This window comes from Indicator indicator, chromosome 7 (genome assembly GCF_027791375.1).
Source record: "Indicator indicator isolate 239-I01 chromosome 7, UM_Iind_1.1, whole genome shotgun sequence".
Lineage (NCBI taxonomy): Eukaryota > Metazoa > Chordata > Aves > Piciformes > Indicatoridae > Indicator > Indicator indicator.
The window spans coordinates 31,516,247-31,534,414 of NC_072016.1; the positions used below are offsets into that span (position 1 = coordinate 31,516,247).

The window sequence follows — 18,168 nt, forward strand, 5'->3', positions numbered from 1 at the left end:
GCATAGGCTGAAGCTGATTTTAATCCTGAAAAAACCAAGAACCACCCATCCATATTTCAGGAGGACACTCCTGTGATTCCTAGTGCAGATGACTCCATCCTGCAAAGGCACGTGCTCCTCAGAGGACAGTGAAGTCACCCCATGAATGGCACTGTCTACAGCTGTCAGAGAACAACCTGAATAGTCCTGTTGTACTGAGCTCCAACTTATCAGCTCCCTTCCAGTAACAGGCATCTTTCAGGCACAAAGTCTTCTCCATTACTCTTCCTTATTAAGCACACCCTGTACTTCATCCTCACCACCCTCTAAGCTGGTGTCTACTGCTGCCAGTACCCTCTCACCCATCCTGCACTGCCCATCCACAGGGCAGATAGCTACTAATGGTGAATTCATGACCATGCAAAGCTCTCTCTCCAGAACCTTGGGGAGATGCATGGGTATGTTAATTTGTCCTATAGCAACTAGTCTCTGTCCCATGTACTATATGCCCTGCTACTTGGCCACGGTAGTGCTAGATGGATGGTTGGAGTTGATCTTAGAGGTCTTTTTCAACTGAAACAATTCTATGATTCTATGTCTAGACATGCTTATGGACATGGTTTACTGGTGGACTTGGCAGAACTGGGTTAGTGGTTGGACTGAATGATCTTAAAGGTCTTTTCCAATCTAAACAATTTTATGGTTCTATGATTCTAATAAGAAGCTTCATGGAGGACTAGTTGGGAAGTTTTCTGAGACTCCTCAGTGTTCATGGGTACAACCCTTGCAGGAAAGTCAACAGATGCTGGAGAAAACTCAGGAGCAGAAGACATCAATAGTACGGTATTTGGTATGAGAGATGTAGCTCTTCAAACTGCAAATGCTTTGAAAGCTCACAGAGAAGCCAAATCTTGTGAATCCATCAGAAATGATGCACAGGTGACAACCACAAGCCTTCATTTATTACCTGTGCATAGACCCTAGCCCTGCTGGCAGGAACCAATATCTCTCATTATGGGTGACAGTTATTGCCAGCAGTGTTGTGGCTTACATGCTACAAAGATGCTTGTGCCTTTCGTGGACCTGATTGACAGGGGTTGGAAGGGACTTCAGAGATCAAGTCCAACTCTCATGCCAAAGCAGGATCACTTAGGGCAGGCCACACATGAACGCATCCAGACAGGTCCTGAAAGCCTGTAGAGAATGAGACTCTGAAACCTCTCTGGGCAGCATGTTCCAGTACTCTGTCACCCTCACTGCAAAGAAATTTTTCCTCATGTTGAGGTAGAACTAACTGTGTTCCATTGCCCCTTGTCCTTTCACAGGACAGCACTGACAAGAGACTGGCACCTTCTTCTTCACACTCACCCTTCAGATATTCATAAACATTATTAAGATCCCCTCTGAGTCTTCTCCAGACTAAACAGGCCTAGGTCTCTCAGCCTCTCCTCATCAGACAGATGTTCCAGTCCCTCGATCATCCTCATAGTCCTCTGCTGGACTTAAGGAACATCTGTAAGAAGGACGGCTGCCTTTTGAAACGTGAGCACAAATTCCAGTCTCTCAGTGACAACCCTATCAGAATGTTACAAGGCAGGAAACAGAACGGGCAGGAGATAGCAAGGGCTGGCTTCACCACTCTGCCCAGGGAGGACTGCAAATTCCCAAGCAGGGGCAGCTGCCATCGCTGTGACAGACACGTTACATCCCCCCAGCAGCTCCCCAGAGCCTGTGTGAAGGAAAGCAATCTGCTCAGCCAGCACACACACACATGCCAACAGCAGGGCTGGCCCATGGCTCGGCTTCCCGTGGATGGATGACTCAGACTAAACCAACGCACCCAGCGTTCCCCTGCCGCGAGGCGTTTCGGCAAGGAATGTTCACACAGAGATGCTGGAAAGCGGCGGATGCGGAGGTGGGAAATGGCAAATCCCCAGGTCGCCGCAGAACAAGGTGCCCTTTGGAGAAGAATTGCAGCAGACCATGAGAGAGGGAAAACAAGGAGGTCACATAGCATCTGTGGGAGATGCTGGGTTTTTTTTTTTTTTTTTAGAACATTCATTTTTCTCACCTAATAGGCCCAGCCAGATTCCTCTGGTGTCTTGCAAAGGGTCAAACCACCCATTCCTGCCAAAAACAGCCCAGCTGGTAGGACAGCTGGGGTTCAAGGCCAAAGAATCACAGTATGGTGGGGGTTGGAAGGGACCCCTCTGGAGATCATCTAGTTCAAACCCCCTGCTAAAGCAGGGTCAACCACAGCAGGTTGCTCAGGATCACAATGTCCAGGTGGGTTTCGAATGACTCGAGAGAAGGAGACTCTACAACCTCTCTGGGCAGCCTGCTGCAGGGCTCTGTAACTCTTAAAGAAATTCTTCCTTCTCAAGGGTGACCTCCCATCACCTTTGCAACATTGCTCATTTCCCATATTCTCTTAGCTGTACCTAGATGAGACAAAAGAAAAACAGCTCTTTGAGAAACCTTCTAATTCATGGAAAAATCTGATCTTGACCATTTCTGATCACATCCTGCTAGTATGGACATGGTCCCTGGAGCTGCAAGAGAGAGAGCACGGACCTAGGAAGGAGACCACACTGCCACTAGATTAATAAACATGCTGTCAGAACAACTGCTGGGATTTTGGAGGTTGGATATTGTTCTCCTTTGGCCTGCACTTCATGTGGAAAGGTAGAATAAAAACTGAAGGTGGAAAGCATGCCCAAGCCCTGCACCAAAATGAGGATGGCTGATAGTTTAAGGGACATAAGGATGGTTGGAAATGCCAAACAGCTCCCCTAGTACCCATACTAGGGAAAAAAGATTTTCAACAACTTTTAAAAGGTGTTACGCCAATGACAACTACGTTCAGGGTTTGGATTCTGCTTGAAGTTGAAGCCTCTCTGCCTTGATGCCATATGAATAACTATGAAGGGGAGCAATATGTGCTCACCTTCCTTCTCTGAGCTATGAGAACTGCAGAGAGAAGAGACAAACCCAGCATTCTGAGGAATTAAAGGCAATGTTTTCCCAAGTACTTTTTCCTCACAGCACAACTTTAACATTTAAGTCTCTTTCTTAATTAGCCCGGTTATGTACCCATGTAATTGCTTCCAGGAGCAGCTCTCTCCCCTTGTGCCTGGCCTAAATATCCCTCCTGGTATGAAGAAAATATTTCTTTCAGGTCAAATTATTTTTATTTTCATTACAGTACTGAGTTTCAGGCCTATAAACACACGTGGTTACCAGAACAAGCAAAAAAATTAACCAATCTGCTCCCAGAGCCAGGTGCTGATCCAGCACCCAGCACCCTCAGCTCTATCCCCAGCTCTGCCATTAGCTCCCAGTAACTCACAGTGTGCCTCATGCCTCAGTTTCCCCATCTGTGAAAGTGAATGTTCTGAGGTCTACTGGAAAGCTCAGTCTGGACCATTTGGCTTTCCTTGTCTTTGAGTCACAAAGACCACTGCACATAGGCTATTTGTACCCTGTACAAAGACAGAGCAGGCACATGGGCAGCCACGTGGACACCTTGCCATTATTTCAGCTCTTCATCTGAAATCACCTCCCTTTCCAGTGTTGTTCCTAGAAAGTCATTAAAAGCAGCCTGGAGGAATACCCAAACCTGTGGCTTTTCTCGAGCACACCTATCCCCCATCTCCTACTGCCCACAGGAATGAGAATCATAAAATTGTTTAGGCTGAAAGAGACCTTTAAGATTGAGTCCAACTGTTAACTGAGCACAACTAGATGGTTTTCAAGGTGTTCCCATCCCGGGGGGGGGCTCTGACCATGTCCCACGCCCTGAAAGCCCGCCCCACCAAAGGCAAGAATGCTCACCATAACTTGCCTAATCCTGCTCGTCCCTCTGTGCCAGTCCTCCCACGCGAGAGCAGCCTGCCAGCATTGCTTTTCATTACTGAAGAGCTACGAAACCTCTGCACAGCTCCTGGCTCTGCTTTCTTCCCACTCTGCTAAAGCCCTACTGCCCCAAACCCAACAGCATGTCTGCCTCAGGGATCCACCCGCTGCCATGGGTGTCTGGACCTGGCTGGGTTTCCCTCCTGGAAACCAAGTACGCTCCACGGGACACTATGAGCAGGACCTTGAGGCTTAAAGCAGAGTTCATGGCTGTGCTGGATTTTGCCTTGTGCTGGATTCCAGCTGCAGAGTTAATGATGCTGGTGGTGTTTGGCTGTGCTGGCAACTGCTGGGCACTTGGTCACCCAGCCTGGACCATGGGTAAGAACAGGATGGGAGAGGAAGATGCTGCACCCAGGCAATCCTTTCCTTGTTCCTACAGTGCTCATGCCTCGCAGCAAGGAGGTCAGGGCCTTTTCTTTATGGTCTGGTTCTTGGAGAGGACAAACCACCCCAACAGCTATTTTTGTCTAAACTCATGCTTGTGGGTAGCTGAGCAATGCAGGGTGCTCAGGTTCCGCTTTCGCATTTTGAGGGATGTTTTGCTGTGGAGAGCAGTAGCCAGAGAAAACAACTATTTCTCAAGCTGAAGGTTTTCCACGAACACGGACTGAGCTGCTTTTGAATGTACAGGTGATTAGATTTTTGTCATCCTTGAGTCACCTGTCCATGACAAAGCCATGGCTATCCCAGTTATAAATGTGTGCCTGGCCTCAAAATCCACCAGAGGGAAAGGGAAGCTCCCAGTTCTCAGCCAAGCCCTTTGTTTCCCAGACAACAAACTCTTCCCCTTCGTCTGATGTGATAAAGAAGCTTCCTTTGTCCCACAGCACCCTTGGAAGGCAAGGAAGGTCAGTGCTGTGCCAGGAGCACCAGTGCCACTGCCCCAGGGATCCCACCTGGTGAAATGTTTTGGTCAGATTTGCCACCTGATACAGTTGGGTTTTGCAAAGCTTGTTGGCTAAGCTCAGCCTAACTGCTGAAGTGCTTAGCTGGGCCCACTGGGATAATCAAACGTTAGCTCTGCAGTTGTAATCCAGCTATTTCAGCACATCTACTACAACTACAAGAGAAATGCATGTGTCTCATGTCTCTGTGTGAAGGTGCCCATCTGTGTCCTCCAAAAGCCTCAATGGAGCCTCGAGGGAGCAGCTGAAGGACAGAGATGATGGAAAACATCGATCCCAGCTGTGAGCTCTGCTTCAAACCTCAAGGTCCTGCTGTCTCCTCACCCCTGCACCACATGGGGCTGGAATGCAAGGCTGCAGAGGGAGCTATGAGGGAGCTGAGGACAACACCATGTGTGGCTCCTGGCCCACTGCCACAGCTCTGCATCACCTCTCAGACCTTTTGCTCCCAAAAGCTGGAAACCAGAGCCTGGACACTCTTCTCCTATCTACTGCATGAGCCTTCTACATCAGCACAAAAAGCACCTGCAGACTCCCTTCCCATCTACCACCTCTCTGGGCAACCTGGGTCAGTGTTTCACCACCCTTACTGCAAAAAAATTCTTCCTCTTTCCCCCAGCCATTTCTGCACCATGGGCTTTCTGCCTGGTCAGCCCATTTCCACAGCCCATCCATGACATCCTCCTACACCAGTAGGTTATTAACAGAGACTCAAGAAAAGCTGTGGTTATCAGTGTGTGGTTGCCAAGGCAAAAGCCTTACTCTCCCTGTGGCTGTTTTTGAGGCAGTTTGGGTCTTTTGCAGGCTTTGCTTTGCAGGGGAACTTCTGCACCACACATAAGAGTTGAAGCAACCAGCAGATGCTTATGGAGAAGGAACTAGGAAGGAGCAATTGTGCTATTCCAGTCTGTGACTAGTAAAATACATATCAGTTACTTTTACTGCCTCTCCTGTTTATTAGCTAATAAAACAAGCTTAGTGTATTAAATGTTGCTGGCATGGTTTATCCGAAGACAGGAGCAACCCTCATGCTTTTCCCCTGATATCACGCAAATATGTGATTCCCTCACCCTGTCTGAGCAACTCTGGAGGAGAAGTCAATTTCTTCCTCCAATAGCAATGCACTCCTTCAAACACTCTCTGTGCTGCCAAGCATGAAATGCCATAAAATCATAGAATGGGTTGGGTTGGAAGGAACCTTAAAGGTCATCTACTTCCAACCCCACTACCATGGGCAGGAACACCTTCCACTTGACCAGGTTGCTCAAAGTCCCATCCAGCCTGGCCCCATCCGAAATACCATATTCTTGTAGGAGTAGAAAACATATGTACAGCCTTGGGATGTCACCTTGCTGGGGAACAGCAAGGAGAGAAACCCCACAGCTGTTTCTCCAGCCCACCCTATGACTTGCTGCCATCAGTTTCCCTGTGAACAACAAAGAGATGCCTTGCACCAGGCAGGCTTTGCCTGCCATGGCTGTAGAAAGAAAATCAGGGTAGATGTTCTCAGATTTTCTTCGATGAAGAACAGCAGCATCACATCGAACAGAAACCATGGGAGAAGTTTTCTGGCCAACACAAGGTGACAGCCCACCCTGGGAGGTGGCCATGATGAATCCCCTGCTCCCACAGCAAGAGCCCTGTGGTCTTCAGACCCCCCATTATTGCCATCTCACACAGAGATGGTGGTGTCATTGAAGTAACAGATATAAATTATTGATGTGGGAAATGTCACATCATAAAACTGCAGAAATAAGGAATTTTATGAGTGCGAAATGGAAATGCTGCTTGCCCTGTCCTTCGATGAAACCTTATGCTAAAGTCCAGTCACTGTGCCTTGGGAGAGGACTGGGGGACAAAATCCTCCCTGGTTTGCACTTCAGATCTGCTATCTGGCTTTGTGCAGCAGATTGAAGAGGGAGGTTGTGCTCTGTGTTTGTAACTGAAAATGAAACGTGATAACATCTCCAGGGTGGAAAATTACAGAGGGTAAGAGCATGCATGGCCTGTAGTGGTATGAATTCGGCTCCTAATGAAGCCAGATGTAGGTGCCTCGGGTGGTTGCCTTTGCCTTGCCATGGTAGACCTGGACTTCTTCTCTCCTGAACTCAAAAATATGGTATTTAACATATTCTTGTTTGAAATATGTGCCAGGAAGAAGCACCACCATGGTGCAATGCGCAAAAATCAGTGCAAGCCAGAAATGTGGAAGTTTGTTAAATAAATCCATTTGGAGGGGAAGGGGTTTTCTGCTCAGACAGGAAGATGCACTTCCCTGTGATAACTCAGGTTACTCTGCATGCCACAGACCCACCTCAGGAGGAGCCTACAGGATTTTTAGGAAAGCAGAGAACAGCATCACTGTGCTGCTGAACTCCAGTTGCAGGGCTGTTGTAGGGTCCTGGCAGGGACAGCACTGTCACCTCTTACCTGGGTCATCTTGGCAAGGTCCAGAGAGGGCCGTTGCTCCTGAACCTCCTCCGGTCTCCGTCGCTTGACCCCAACCTTCTTGTCATTGAGGACGCAGGGCTGCGAGCGGCTGCGGGCCAGCCCGCCGGCCCGGCGCCCCAGCTCTGGGGTGGAGGCAGGTGTGCTGCTGGCGGAGGGCGGACAGTACTCTGAGGAGGAGAAGTGGTCATGCGAGCAAGAGAGTGACCTCTGCATGTCCGCCCTGTCTCCTCCATGCCCACCAGTGGCCGATTTCCGTGGCTGGCACCCCAGCCGGCTGCTGAAGGCAGGATGCTCACAGGAGAGCGGGTTGGACCGCGACGGCAGGCTGAAGCTGGAGCTCCTCTGCATAGTGGCAAAGCCGTTGGAGTAACGCTGCACGCTCCCCCCGCTGTAACATCGCCGTTTCTCCACCGGGGTCCACACCTTTGAGCCTAAGGGTCTCCATGAGGTCCCACAGCTTGACATTTCGTCCGAAAAGGAGAGCGAGCGGCACTGGCGCTTGCTGGGGGGGGCCGAGGGGTTACCGTGGGGGTCGCTGAGGCTGAGGTCTTTGATCAGGTTGGTGACGGAGCAGGTGCTGGCTGTCTCCCTTGGCCAGCGTGAGGCCTCCTCGCCCTTGTCCGACAAACAGTCCCAAATGCTGGTGCCTGGCTGCTCGAGCTGCAGTGGACATTTCCTACTGAGATCTCTCCATCTGTCATTTTCTGGTTCAGAAAGGAGAGAAAAAAAAAAAACCAACAACCAAGATACACACACAGGCATTAGCGTTAATTAATTCTGCAATTCGCTTTTGACGTCCGCAAACACAAAGAGTAGCATATGGGACGTTTTCCAGTACAAATTAATTAACTCTTGGAATATGGTTTTTCCAAACTGCCAGCAGAGTGGTGGCTGCAGTGGAGACAGAGAGAGAGAGAGAGAGACAAAATGAAAATTGCAGCAGGAGCAAAACTGGTAGAAGAAGAGAAAAATGTGCCTTTGAATATCCAGATTGCACTAGTTAAGGGAAATTCAGCGATGTAAAATGACATAGCCACTGCTTTATCTCTGTGTTAAATCATGTCTTGGATGCTTGTGGTTTGTCTTGGGCTCCACAAGCAACAATTACCTGAGAGGTTCACAAAAACTAGAAGTCAGGAGCACAATGCTGGGGTGAGATGGACCTTGAAGGACAAAACTCCAGAAAGGAGATGTGACAGCAGTTAGGATGGTCCTAACAGAATGGTGAGTGACCCTGGGCATTAAGCTGCTTGTCACAGCACAGAAATCCCAACAAAACACATCACAAACCCCATTGCTCAGCAGATGTTACAGCAGTATTGCTCCGATGAAACCAGCTTATTCCCACTAAGGCTCTGAGCATCTCTAATCAACCCAAAAATACTTTGTCTAACAAAATTTGGTGGTGCACATCATCAGCTGTAAGATGGCTGCTGCTATAACAGATGCACAAGACACTCCAGCAGTTCTTTGCAAGATGCTGTTCTTAAGTTCCTGTTGTGAGCCCATCTCCTTCTTGTTGCATTTCTATAACACATACAGCATGGGGACAGTCTTTTTAGCAGGGCCTCTTGTGACAGGTCAAGGGGTGATGGTTCTAAACTGAAAGAGGGAGCTTTAGACTAGTAAGAAGGAAGACATTTTGTGGGCTGAGTGTGATGAAACTAGCCTAGGTTGCCCAGAGAGGTGGCAGATGCCCCATTCCTGGAAACATTCCAGGTCATGCTGAATAGGGTTCTAAGCAACATGATCCAGTTGAATATGTCCCTGCTGACTGCAGGAGGGTTGGATTAGATGACCTTTAACAGCCTCTTCTAACCCGAACCATTCTGTGATTTAAATTGCTTAATAGGTCCATTTATTTTTTTTAAGATACTTTTTAACATTTTTCCCTCTCATTCAGCTTGTTGACATGGGAATTTGATCCTCCTGCAAATTTGGCTTGCACTTGGGAATCTTCTCAATGCTAATCAATATCTAAAGGGCAGGTGTCAAGAGAATGGGGCCAGACTCTTTTCAGTGCTGCCCTGTGACAGGACAAGGGAAATGAGCACAAACCGGAATTCAGCAGGTTCGACCTAAACAGGAGGAGAAAATTCCTTCCTGTGAGGATGCCAAAGCCCTGGTGCAGGCTGCCCCTGCCCAGAGAGGCTGTGGTGCCTCCTTCTGTGGGGATGTTCCAAACACACCTGAACACTGTGACCCTGGGCAGCTTGCTCTCAGTGTCCCTGCTTTAGCGGGGGGTTAGACTACACGATCTCCATAGGTGCCTTCCAGCCCCCACCGTTCTGTAATTAACAGTCTTACAAAGAAGCACAAAAAAAGATAGTGGTGACCTGTTGTATGGTTTAGGGGTCAGCATCAAGAAATTCCTTTTACCAGATGGGCTTTGCGGTACTTGGGTAAAGCTCTGAGAAACCTGCACCTCCGAAGTCCACAGGCTCAAATGTATATGGTACGGGCAGTTCCGTGTAGGAAGACTGCAAACTCAGCTCATCTCTGTTCAGAAGTCCCACTGATGGCTGAGTTGAGAGAGAGCACTAAAAGTCATTCCTGCACATGGTCTTGCTGACAAAGAAAGAAGAAAGCAAAGTGTTATCAAGGTCTGTCTCCACAGCACAGGTGAACAGGGCTCTCTGCAGTTACACTCAACAGGAAAACCATGGTAGGACAACCCCATCGGCTGCTGCAATGGAAAAAAGTCATCACCCAGCAGACCTTCTCTGGTGACTGGTTTTGTTGTTGGCTGCTGCAGAGAGAGGCAAACGGTGCAAGCTCACCACCGCCGCCAAGTTTCATGTGATCATATCTAAATCATGCAATATATTTTAGGGGATTTTGGGGGTTTTCCACTCAGGCAGCTGAAGGATGAATTAAAAGCCATACACAGCCTGCAGCTGCAGGTACCAGCCTAACAGAGAAGATGCAATGGTGCAGAATATTTCTGATTGAGGCTTAGCTTCCAAGTCAGGAGGTCAGATTTGGGGGCCCTCACACCACTCTTGGCCAGTTTTCTCATTTCTCACTGCATCCAGAAGCTGCCATAACAGCTCCAGCCACAAAGAGCCTGTCTCTGCCCTCAATAACCACAGGACATTTTAACTGCTGTTGTCCTCATTTTAATAAACACAATGAATAGTGAGAAGTCTACACTAAACAACTACATCTATGTTTAGATCTTTATTATTTTTCCCTTTGTATTCTGCCGCCAGCAGAGAGATTTCATGGGTCAGGTCAGCAGACAAAAGAAACAGAAATAGAAGCTGATTTTTCATGGCAAGCTGCCACGATTCTCCGGCCGGAGACGTCTCACTGTACAAAAGGCCTTGGCGAGGAGGATACAGGACACCTTCCTCTTTCACCCCTGCTTTGGCACAAACAACATAAATCTTCCAAACCTTGCAAAGAAAATAGTAAATGCACTGTTATCCCCTTACAGCATGGTTTTTAGGCAGGGCAGGGACGAGACCCTGGCGCTACCGTCCCCTCCAAACTACCCAGAACCACTGACTGGCCCCACACTACTGGGCAACCCCTACAATGTTTGGGGTTTTTCCAGCGCAAAAAGAAAACTGTTTGCTCCAAAACAAATTCATGGAGTTGTCTCAACCCTTAAAGGAGTGGGGAAAGCTTTTTTTTTGAGAAGCAGCTGAGAGAACTGGGGCTGTTTAGTCTTGATAAGGCTGAGAGAGGATCTTATTAATTAATGTCTATAAATATCTGAGGGGTGGGTGTCAAGATGAAGGTGCCAGTCTCTTTTCAGCGGTGCCCAGTAAAAGAGCAAGGAACAATGGGCATAATCTGGAACACAGGAAGTTCCACCTCAACCTGAGGAGAAACTTCCTTACTGTGAAGGTGACTGAGCCCTGGAACAGGCTGCCCAAAGAGGTTGTGGAATCTCCTTCTCTGGAGACTTTCAAAACCTACTTGGATGCATTCCTGTGCAGCCTGCCCTAGGTGATCCTCCTCTGGCAGGGGGTTTGGACTCAATGATCTTTGGAGGTCCCTTCCAACCGCTACCTTTCTGTGATTCTGTATTTTCCATTTAATTTTTTTAAGATTCACATCCTGAGCATGCTGATATCAGTAATTTCAGTGGGGCCATTAATATGGCTGCAGTTAAGCCTGTATTAAATGAATATGTATTAATTTTCTTAAATTATAAACCTCAGCATGGTTTACCCTGAGGCAGTAATTTGTTCCAGGATAAAACCCATCGTGAGAACCCCTCAGTACACATGCAAGCTGCTTTGCTTGAAAACTCTCCTTAGCTTATTCTAAAAACAACAGGAGAATACTTATCATGGAAAGGTTGGAAAACACCTAGCTGCCAATGCAACTCCACCATGGCCACTAAACCACATCCCCAAGTGCCATGCCCACAGGTTTTTTGAACACCTTCAGGGATGGTGACCCCATCACCTTCCTGTGCAGCCTGTTCCAATGCCTGACCACTCTTTCAGTAAAGAAATTCTTTTTACTACCCAATCAAACCAGTCCTTACTGGCTGTTGGTGTCCATGGATGAAATTGCATCTTACTTTGGGATTTTAACTTGAAACTGCAAAACTCAACACTCCAAGTCACTCAACTGCATCCAGCAAATCTCTCTTGAGGCATTTTGATCTGCAAATCTACATTTCCAGGGCAAGGCAACACAAAGTGAACTTTCTGGCATCTCTTTGGTTTTGAAATAGCTTTCCAGATCCCAAGACCCCAAGGGTTGTTATTGGCAGCGTGGGGAGGACTGGCTTTCTCGTCCTGCCCTCTCTGGCCATGGCAACAGGATCTTGAGCCTTCCTGCAAGTTGAACATGAAGCAGCAAGAAATTCAAGTTACAGCTGCAACCTCCCCAGACTGCCCAGCCTTAGGAGGACCCAAACTCAAACTATTTCTGCAAGGCTGCAATAGTTAGCTCAGATTCTGCCCCGGAAAGACTGATCTAAGCCCCAGTTCCCACACTGTCCCCAGCCTGCATGCCTTCCCACCACCCTGCCTGGCCTCCAAGACTGTTTGGTGTCAGAGTCATTGATCCTACAGTGGTGGGTGCCAGCCCTGCTAGGAATGCTCCAGGAAGGAGATGTTTGGTGTCAACCAGGCACCAAGGTGTGGGTGGAAAGTGGCCCTCGCTGCTAGCCATAGCACCTGCTTTCCACTCGCCAGGCAACAAGCCCCAGCATGTTCCAGGTTCTGGCTGCCAAGCTATCCTCTAATCTTCTATTTTCCTGTCCTCTCCTATTTTCAGAGATGAGACAGAGGCCATTGGCATGCAAGCACAGCCCAACCCATCCTGGGATCTTCACACTCAAATGCTATCAGCACCACTACCTATTCCTAAAGTTCCTTTGGATAAACCCAAGACATTCACTTTTGAATGATTAAGAATCCTTAACCATGTCCACCTGTTCTCCTGTGCAACTTTCACTACATCAAACAAGCCCAGTGGTCCAGGACATGAGGCACTTGCAGCCTGAACTCACATCCCAAAAATCAGGGGGATAGATGCTGTCCTCCAAACACCCCTGAGAGCTTCATCAGCCCCACAGAGAACAGGATTCAGCCTCAGAGTACCACAGCCAGGTTCCCAAATGCTGAGCTCCAGGTTTAGCAGGAGTAGAGCATGGACATGTCAGGCACCTTGGAGGATTTTTAAACAACTGCTGTACTCCTCTGGTGACACAGTAAATTTTAACGACCGCGTTCATAGCCACAGCGAAGGGTGTAAAACCAAAACGCTGACAAAACTTTAACTACAGCAACACAAATGTGCTGCTATAATATTTTAACAGTTCCTTTTTATACATAATGCATGATCCTTCTGCTCAAGTTGCCTCTTTGTGTTCTTCTCCCCTGAAATAATTTACATTAATACATAATTTATTACAGCAACTTGTAAAGCAATTACGGGTTTCAATCAATTCTTCTCCTTTTTGGCAGATAAATTCTGTTTGGATCCTAACCCAAACATTTGTCTTCACACGGGTGTGCATACAATTCCCTTTTTCACATGTTGTTCAAGTTGAATTTTGGTCTCCTGGTGCCCATGCACAGGGGAAAAGCCAGCCTGCATTTTCCACTGCCCCACATCAATGTTCAAGAGATGATTATTTCTAAATGTGGAACAAATTTAATGGTTGTAATTAGCTAATGGCAGTGCTACAGAGCCTTCCTACTGCAGAAAGATCAAAATACAATGCATGGAGCTCTGCTTCAATGGGAATTGAGGATAACAACTCCCAAATCTACCCCTGGAGAACAAACACATCAGTGGGCTGTGGGCTCCTCATGCCAACAGCCTCCACGGGGCAGGGAAATTCCCCACCTTGGCAGTGAAACATGCCCTGCTCTTCAACATGATCCTCTGGTGTGGTTTCCCTGCTTCATCTACGCCTTGTCAGCTTTCCCTCTGTGGCTGTTCATCTTTGTGCATGAACACACACAAAGATACTACTCTATGCCGGTGGCCTTTCCAAAAAACCCTCAAAATCACAGGAAATCCTGCTTCAAAACCAGAAGGTGTGCAAGCCCTGCAGATGCTGTCAGGATGTAATCAAGGGGTATTACCCGTCACGGCCTGGCCTTTCTTTTGGCTTCTTTGCTTTCCTCTATCACCCATGCCATGGGTGACAAGTTGCAGAATGACTGACTCCTTGATTTTTGGACAGGACTTCACCCTGTGAGTGCCTCATGCCCTGGACTGGGCTCATTTGATGAGGTGAAGGTTGCACACGAGGACATTGTTAAGAGTTCATGAACTGAATGTGTCACTTCCAGGTGAGAGGTGTGCAACAACAAGACCCAGGGCTACAACGTAACACATACTTGGCCACTTGGGCACACACTTGCTCATATTCAGTTGGCTATTGACCAACAACTCCTGATTTTTTTCTGCCAGGCAACTTTCCATCCAATCTGGCCCAAGCCTGAACTGTTGCATGGGGCTGTTGTGAGCCAAGTGCAGGACCCAGCACTTGACCTTGTTGAATGTCATACTTTCCTATATGTCATACTTTCCCTGTCATGTGCTAGGAAAAAGTTAAGTGATACTGCCAATGCCTTGTTCAAGTGTTTTAAATTTTCTTCTTCCATTCATCTAAAGACAGAAAAAATCAATATTGGAAGTCAAAAATAGTGCCCCAACTTTCTAACTTGCCATCCCTGGAGGTGTTCCAGAAGTGTGTAGATGTGGCTCTTCAGGATATAGTTTAGTAGTCATGGTAGTCAGGTTACAGTTGGACTTGATCATCTTAAAGGTTTTTTCCAACCTTAATGATTTGATTCTCTTCTATTAATTTTCTTTCTCCAGCAGAGCCACTGATATTTTCACTGGGGACATGTGATGGAGAGGGGAGGGAAGGTGAAAAAAGGAGGAAAAAATTCTATCTAACAACAGGACAATTCTTACACTCCCAGGTGTTCCAAGGACCCATCAAGGGGCAGGGAAAAGAGAAAGTGCTGAATTTATAATTTTAGGCATTTCACCTCTAATCTTCCTCCCAGCAAAGGGCTATACAAAGATAAAAACCCAATCTTTTTAGCAATATTATCATCATACTGGCAGGAGTATTTCACATAAATCTAAAAATCAAAAGATTATTTAGGTCACCTTGAGAAGTGGATCTGACATTGCATCATCCAACATACCAAGTCTTTAATGACATTTACTCAAACATTGAGTTATGTTACAGCCTATAATCAAATTTCAGATTCTGGTAGTGTTTAGGGTACCTAAAAAGCTACCCACATCTAAGATGCATGGGCTTCAGCTCACTCTTTTTCCCTGCATGATGCCACAAGTAAGCAGGATCCCAGCCCTGCCATCATGGCCCTGTTGGGTTTCTTGGTCATGGTGCATTACACACTCCTTGGGACTTTTGATACAACCTCTTCCTTCTCCTTCCTGGAGATAAATGTTTCTGAGTTGATGCCTGTGGGAAGCTCTCCAGGGTTTGGATGATGTTCTCCCTGGTGGTCTGGCTGAGGCTGTGCTCCCCTCTGCCCCACTGTCCCAGAGCTACTGTCCTGCCCAAAGCTGTCCTCACCCCCAAAGGCAACTGGGAAGACCCTGAGCTAAGACCCTCAGCCCTTTCTGTCTAAAAACCCAGAAAATTCAGCCAACGTCCCTCCATCCCTTCAACATTGTACATGGAACTATGAGTCTTTGCCTCTCATTGGCTGCACTGCCAGTTCAAACGACACTGTGTTTAATTATCTCAGTGCTTTCCACCAACAGGGACTTAGCCCTTTAATCTGAAACACTCCTCCAGTTTTGCATTTGGTGCCACCATGACCACGGGACTTACTTAAAATGCCAAGTATTGACTCTGGATTAGTTTGTGATCATGGCCCATGTTTGGAGACATCAAGAAGGACACTTGGGAAAGAAGCCTAAAATTAAACCCAAGCCAGCTGACGCCTTTGCATGCTGGCGAGCCTGGCTTCTCTTGCCTGAGCATGACAAAGGCCACTACGTGGAAAGCTGTGGCCAAGGAGGTGACCTTGCAAGGTTCCCTTGGAAAGAGGATAATTTGGCACCAAGGAAGACCAGCACAGCACTACGAAGACAGCTTTGTGAAAGCTCGTAAGGACAAGCTGCTTTTCAACGAGGCGCAGACTCTTCCTGCCCGCTGCAGAGCCAGCCAGTCCCACAGCACAAGACGAAACCGCCTGATTGGGTTTCTTTGTTCCTCACTCATGTTTGACAGGCAGCAGAAAGGGAACGGGCTGTCCCTATCCCTTCTGGACTTTGAATCTTGTGACTTCCATTTGAAAAAATCCAAATGCTTTCCATCTTTCCCGACCCCCCCAATAACTGGAGTTATCAGAGAGCTTGGGAAATATCTCCTGTCAATGGATGTGCTCGGCTCCCATTAACGCTAATGAGAGTTGTGCCCATGAAGAAAAGGGACAGCTTCTTTGTCTGTCAAGTATTGGCTTTCAGAGCAAGTAACTTGGCTCAAACTTGACCTACAATTTTAATTAGGCTTTGAGACTTCATACAGTGACTGCCTTCCCCCTACAAAACCCAAAGAGCACAATACAACAGCACACCCTCCAGTACTATCAGTTTTTTCAGGACCATTGGCCAAGTCACCAATCCCCCATCAATTTTGGTGGCTGATCAGCACATAAATTGATAGCAAACTCTGACATAAAAGGTGTTAAACATGATATATCACGGTTATTGTCAACAGCAAAAATAAGATGTTTTTCCTTATTGTCTGAGGCCACTCCAAACACTTTGTGCCAAGTGGTAGAACATTCTAGTGATAATACTTATATTTATATATTACTTGCATCGTGCAAACAGCCAAGAGTCATGGGGTGGGTACTCAAACACAATCTCAGATCCAAAATCCTTACAATCTCAACTGTATGAGTTACTCTAAAAATAAGCAAATATATTGAAGGGTAAGGGAAAGGAGATAAGCAAGTCACTCAGCAATGGCAACAGAGCAGGACCACCTCTAGGAAGAAGAATGGCATAGGCAAGATAGCCACCACTACTAGGAGGTGGGGCAGGTGCCCCTCTGTTCCTGCTGTGCAGGGCAAGTCCTAGCTCTGCAAGGGAGCATTTTTTGAGAGATCCAACCACTCAGGGCATCTTCCTGCTCACTGCTCTAAGGAAGTGGGAGTGGAGGTGAAATAAATATGGATCGAAGTGTCTGTTACTTACCCATCACGCCACAAGAGAAGAGGGTAGGTCCTTGACTCATCTTTGGAGTGTGCTGCAAATAACCAGAAAAACTATTCACCTCTCACAGACTCGACCAGAGGCACCAGAAACCACCCTGCATCCAGCCTTGGCAAAGCCACATGGCACTTGGCAGAGAGGAGAGCCTTGAGCACCCAAGAAGTTCCTGTTTTGGCAGGACCCAAGGGACAGATCCCAGCACCTTCTCTCAAAGAAATCAAATTTAGTCAAATGCTGTGGATAGTTGGTGATGAGACCTGAATTTGCAGATCATGGGTCCTGCAGCTAGCCCTGACCCATAGGAATAGCTGCAGTGAGGTCCCCAGCCCCAGGACCCAAAACACCACAGAAACTAAACTGGGAGCTCCAGTACCCACTGTGTGGGTACAAAATAACCCTGCATGCTTTTTAAACTCCCTTTTTTCCTAAGAATTTTCCTCTTGACAGCATTAAGAGACATCATCAGACTTCTAAAAATGGGCATGGACAGTTTTATATACAATAAATCAATATGTCATCTGCAGCTACAGGCCATTTCAACTATGTATTGAAAAACATACTTTCAAACTAATTGTTCCTTTATTATCCCCCCAAATACCCACATTCAGCTTCTGAAGTGTCTTTCCTGGCAACAGCATCCCATCTGACTGAGGTGTGACATCAACTGATGGAAGCACCAGTATGACCTTCCTGTTCATCTCTGCTGCCATAGCTGCTTTTTATTTGGCGTTAGGCCACCACATTCACATCATCTTCTCACCTGATCCATGTTTTACATGTTGTCTCCTCACATAATCATTATCATTATTATTAACCAAATGCTGAACCTGCCTGTACAGACCAATCCAACAAAAGGAATCCATTTCATATGCAGAATATTGCAAATACTGAACACAGAGGGATGTGAAGGCAGAAAACAATGATGAGGTGCAGATGTGTAAGAGGTAAATAAGTATTGGTCACCTTCTTTGCAGCACACATCACATTTCTAGGTGAAGTAAGGATATATTTATCTGTTAAGCCCCACCTTATGAAGCAGCAGACAGAATTAGTCATGAGACAGTCGAGAACAAGCAGTGGTCTCCAAAAGCTGGCCAAAGGGGAGCAGTGATGGAAGTGGGACATGCCCCAGAAAAGGCAGCAGTTGTCCCATTACATATCTGCCAACCTCAGAGACCAACTACTGCCTGCCAGTGCAGGATGGGAAGGAACATCTTTAGGT

At 47.2% G+C, this 18,168-nt stretch overlaps 1 protein-coding gene across 1 annotated transcript in view; it reads right to left on the bottom strand.

The window, feature by feature from the left end:
• FAM53B (family with sequence similarity 53 member B) overlaps nucleotides 1-18,168 on the bottom strand; it is a 30,780-nt gene that overhangs the window by 10,926 nt on the left and 1,686 nt on the right. The window contains exons 2-3 of the mRNA XM_054382556.1: nucleotides 16,929-16,980; nucleotides 7,233-7,957 (exon numbers count right to left, since the gene is read on the bottom strand). Of these exons, the coding sequence (XP_054238531.1) occupies nucleotides 7,233-7,957; nucleotides 16,929-16,980 (777 nt within the window). The remainder of the gene's footprint in view (nucleotides 1-7,232; nucleotides 7,958-16,928; nucleotides 16,981-18,168) is intronic.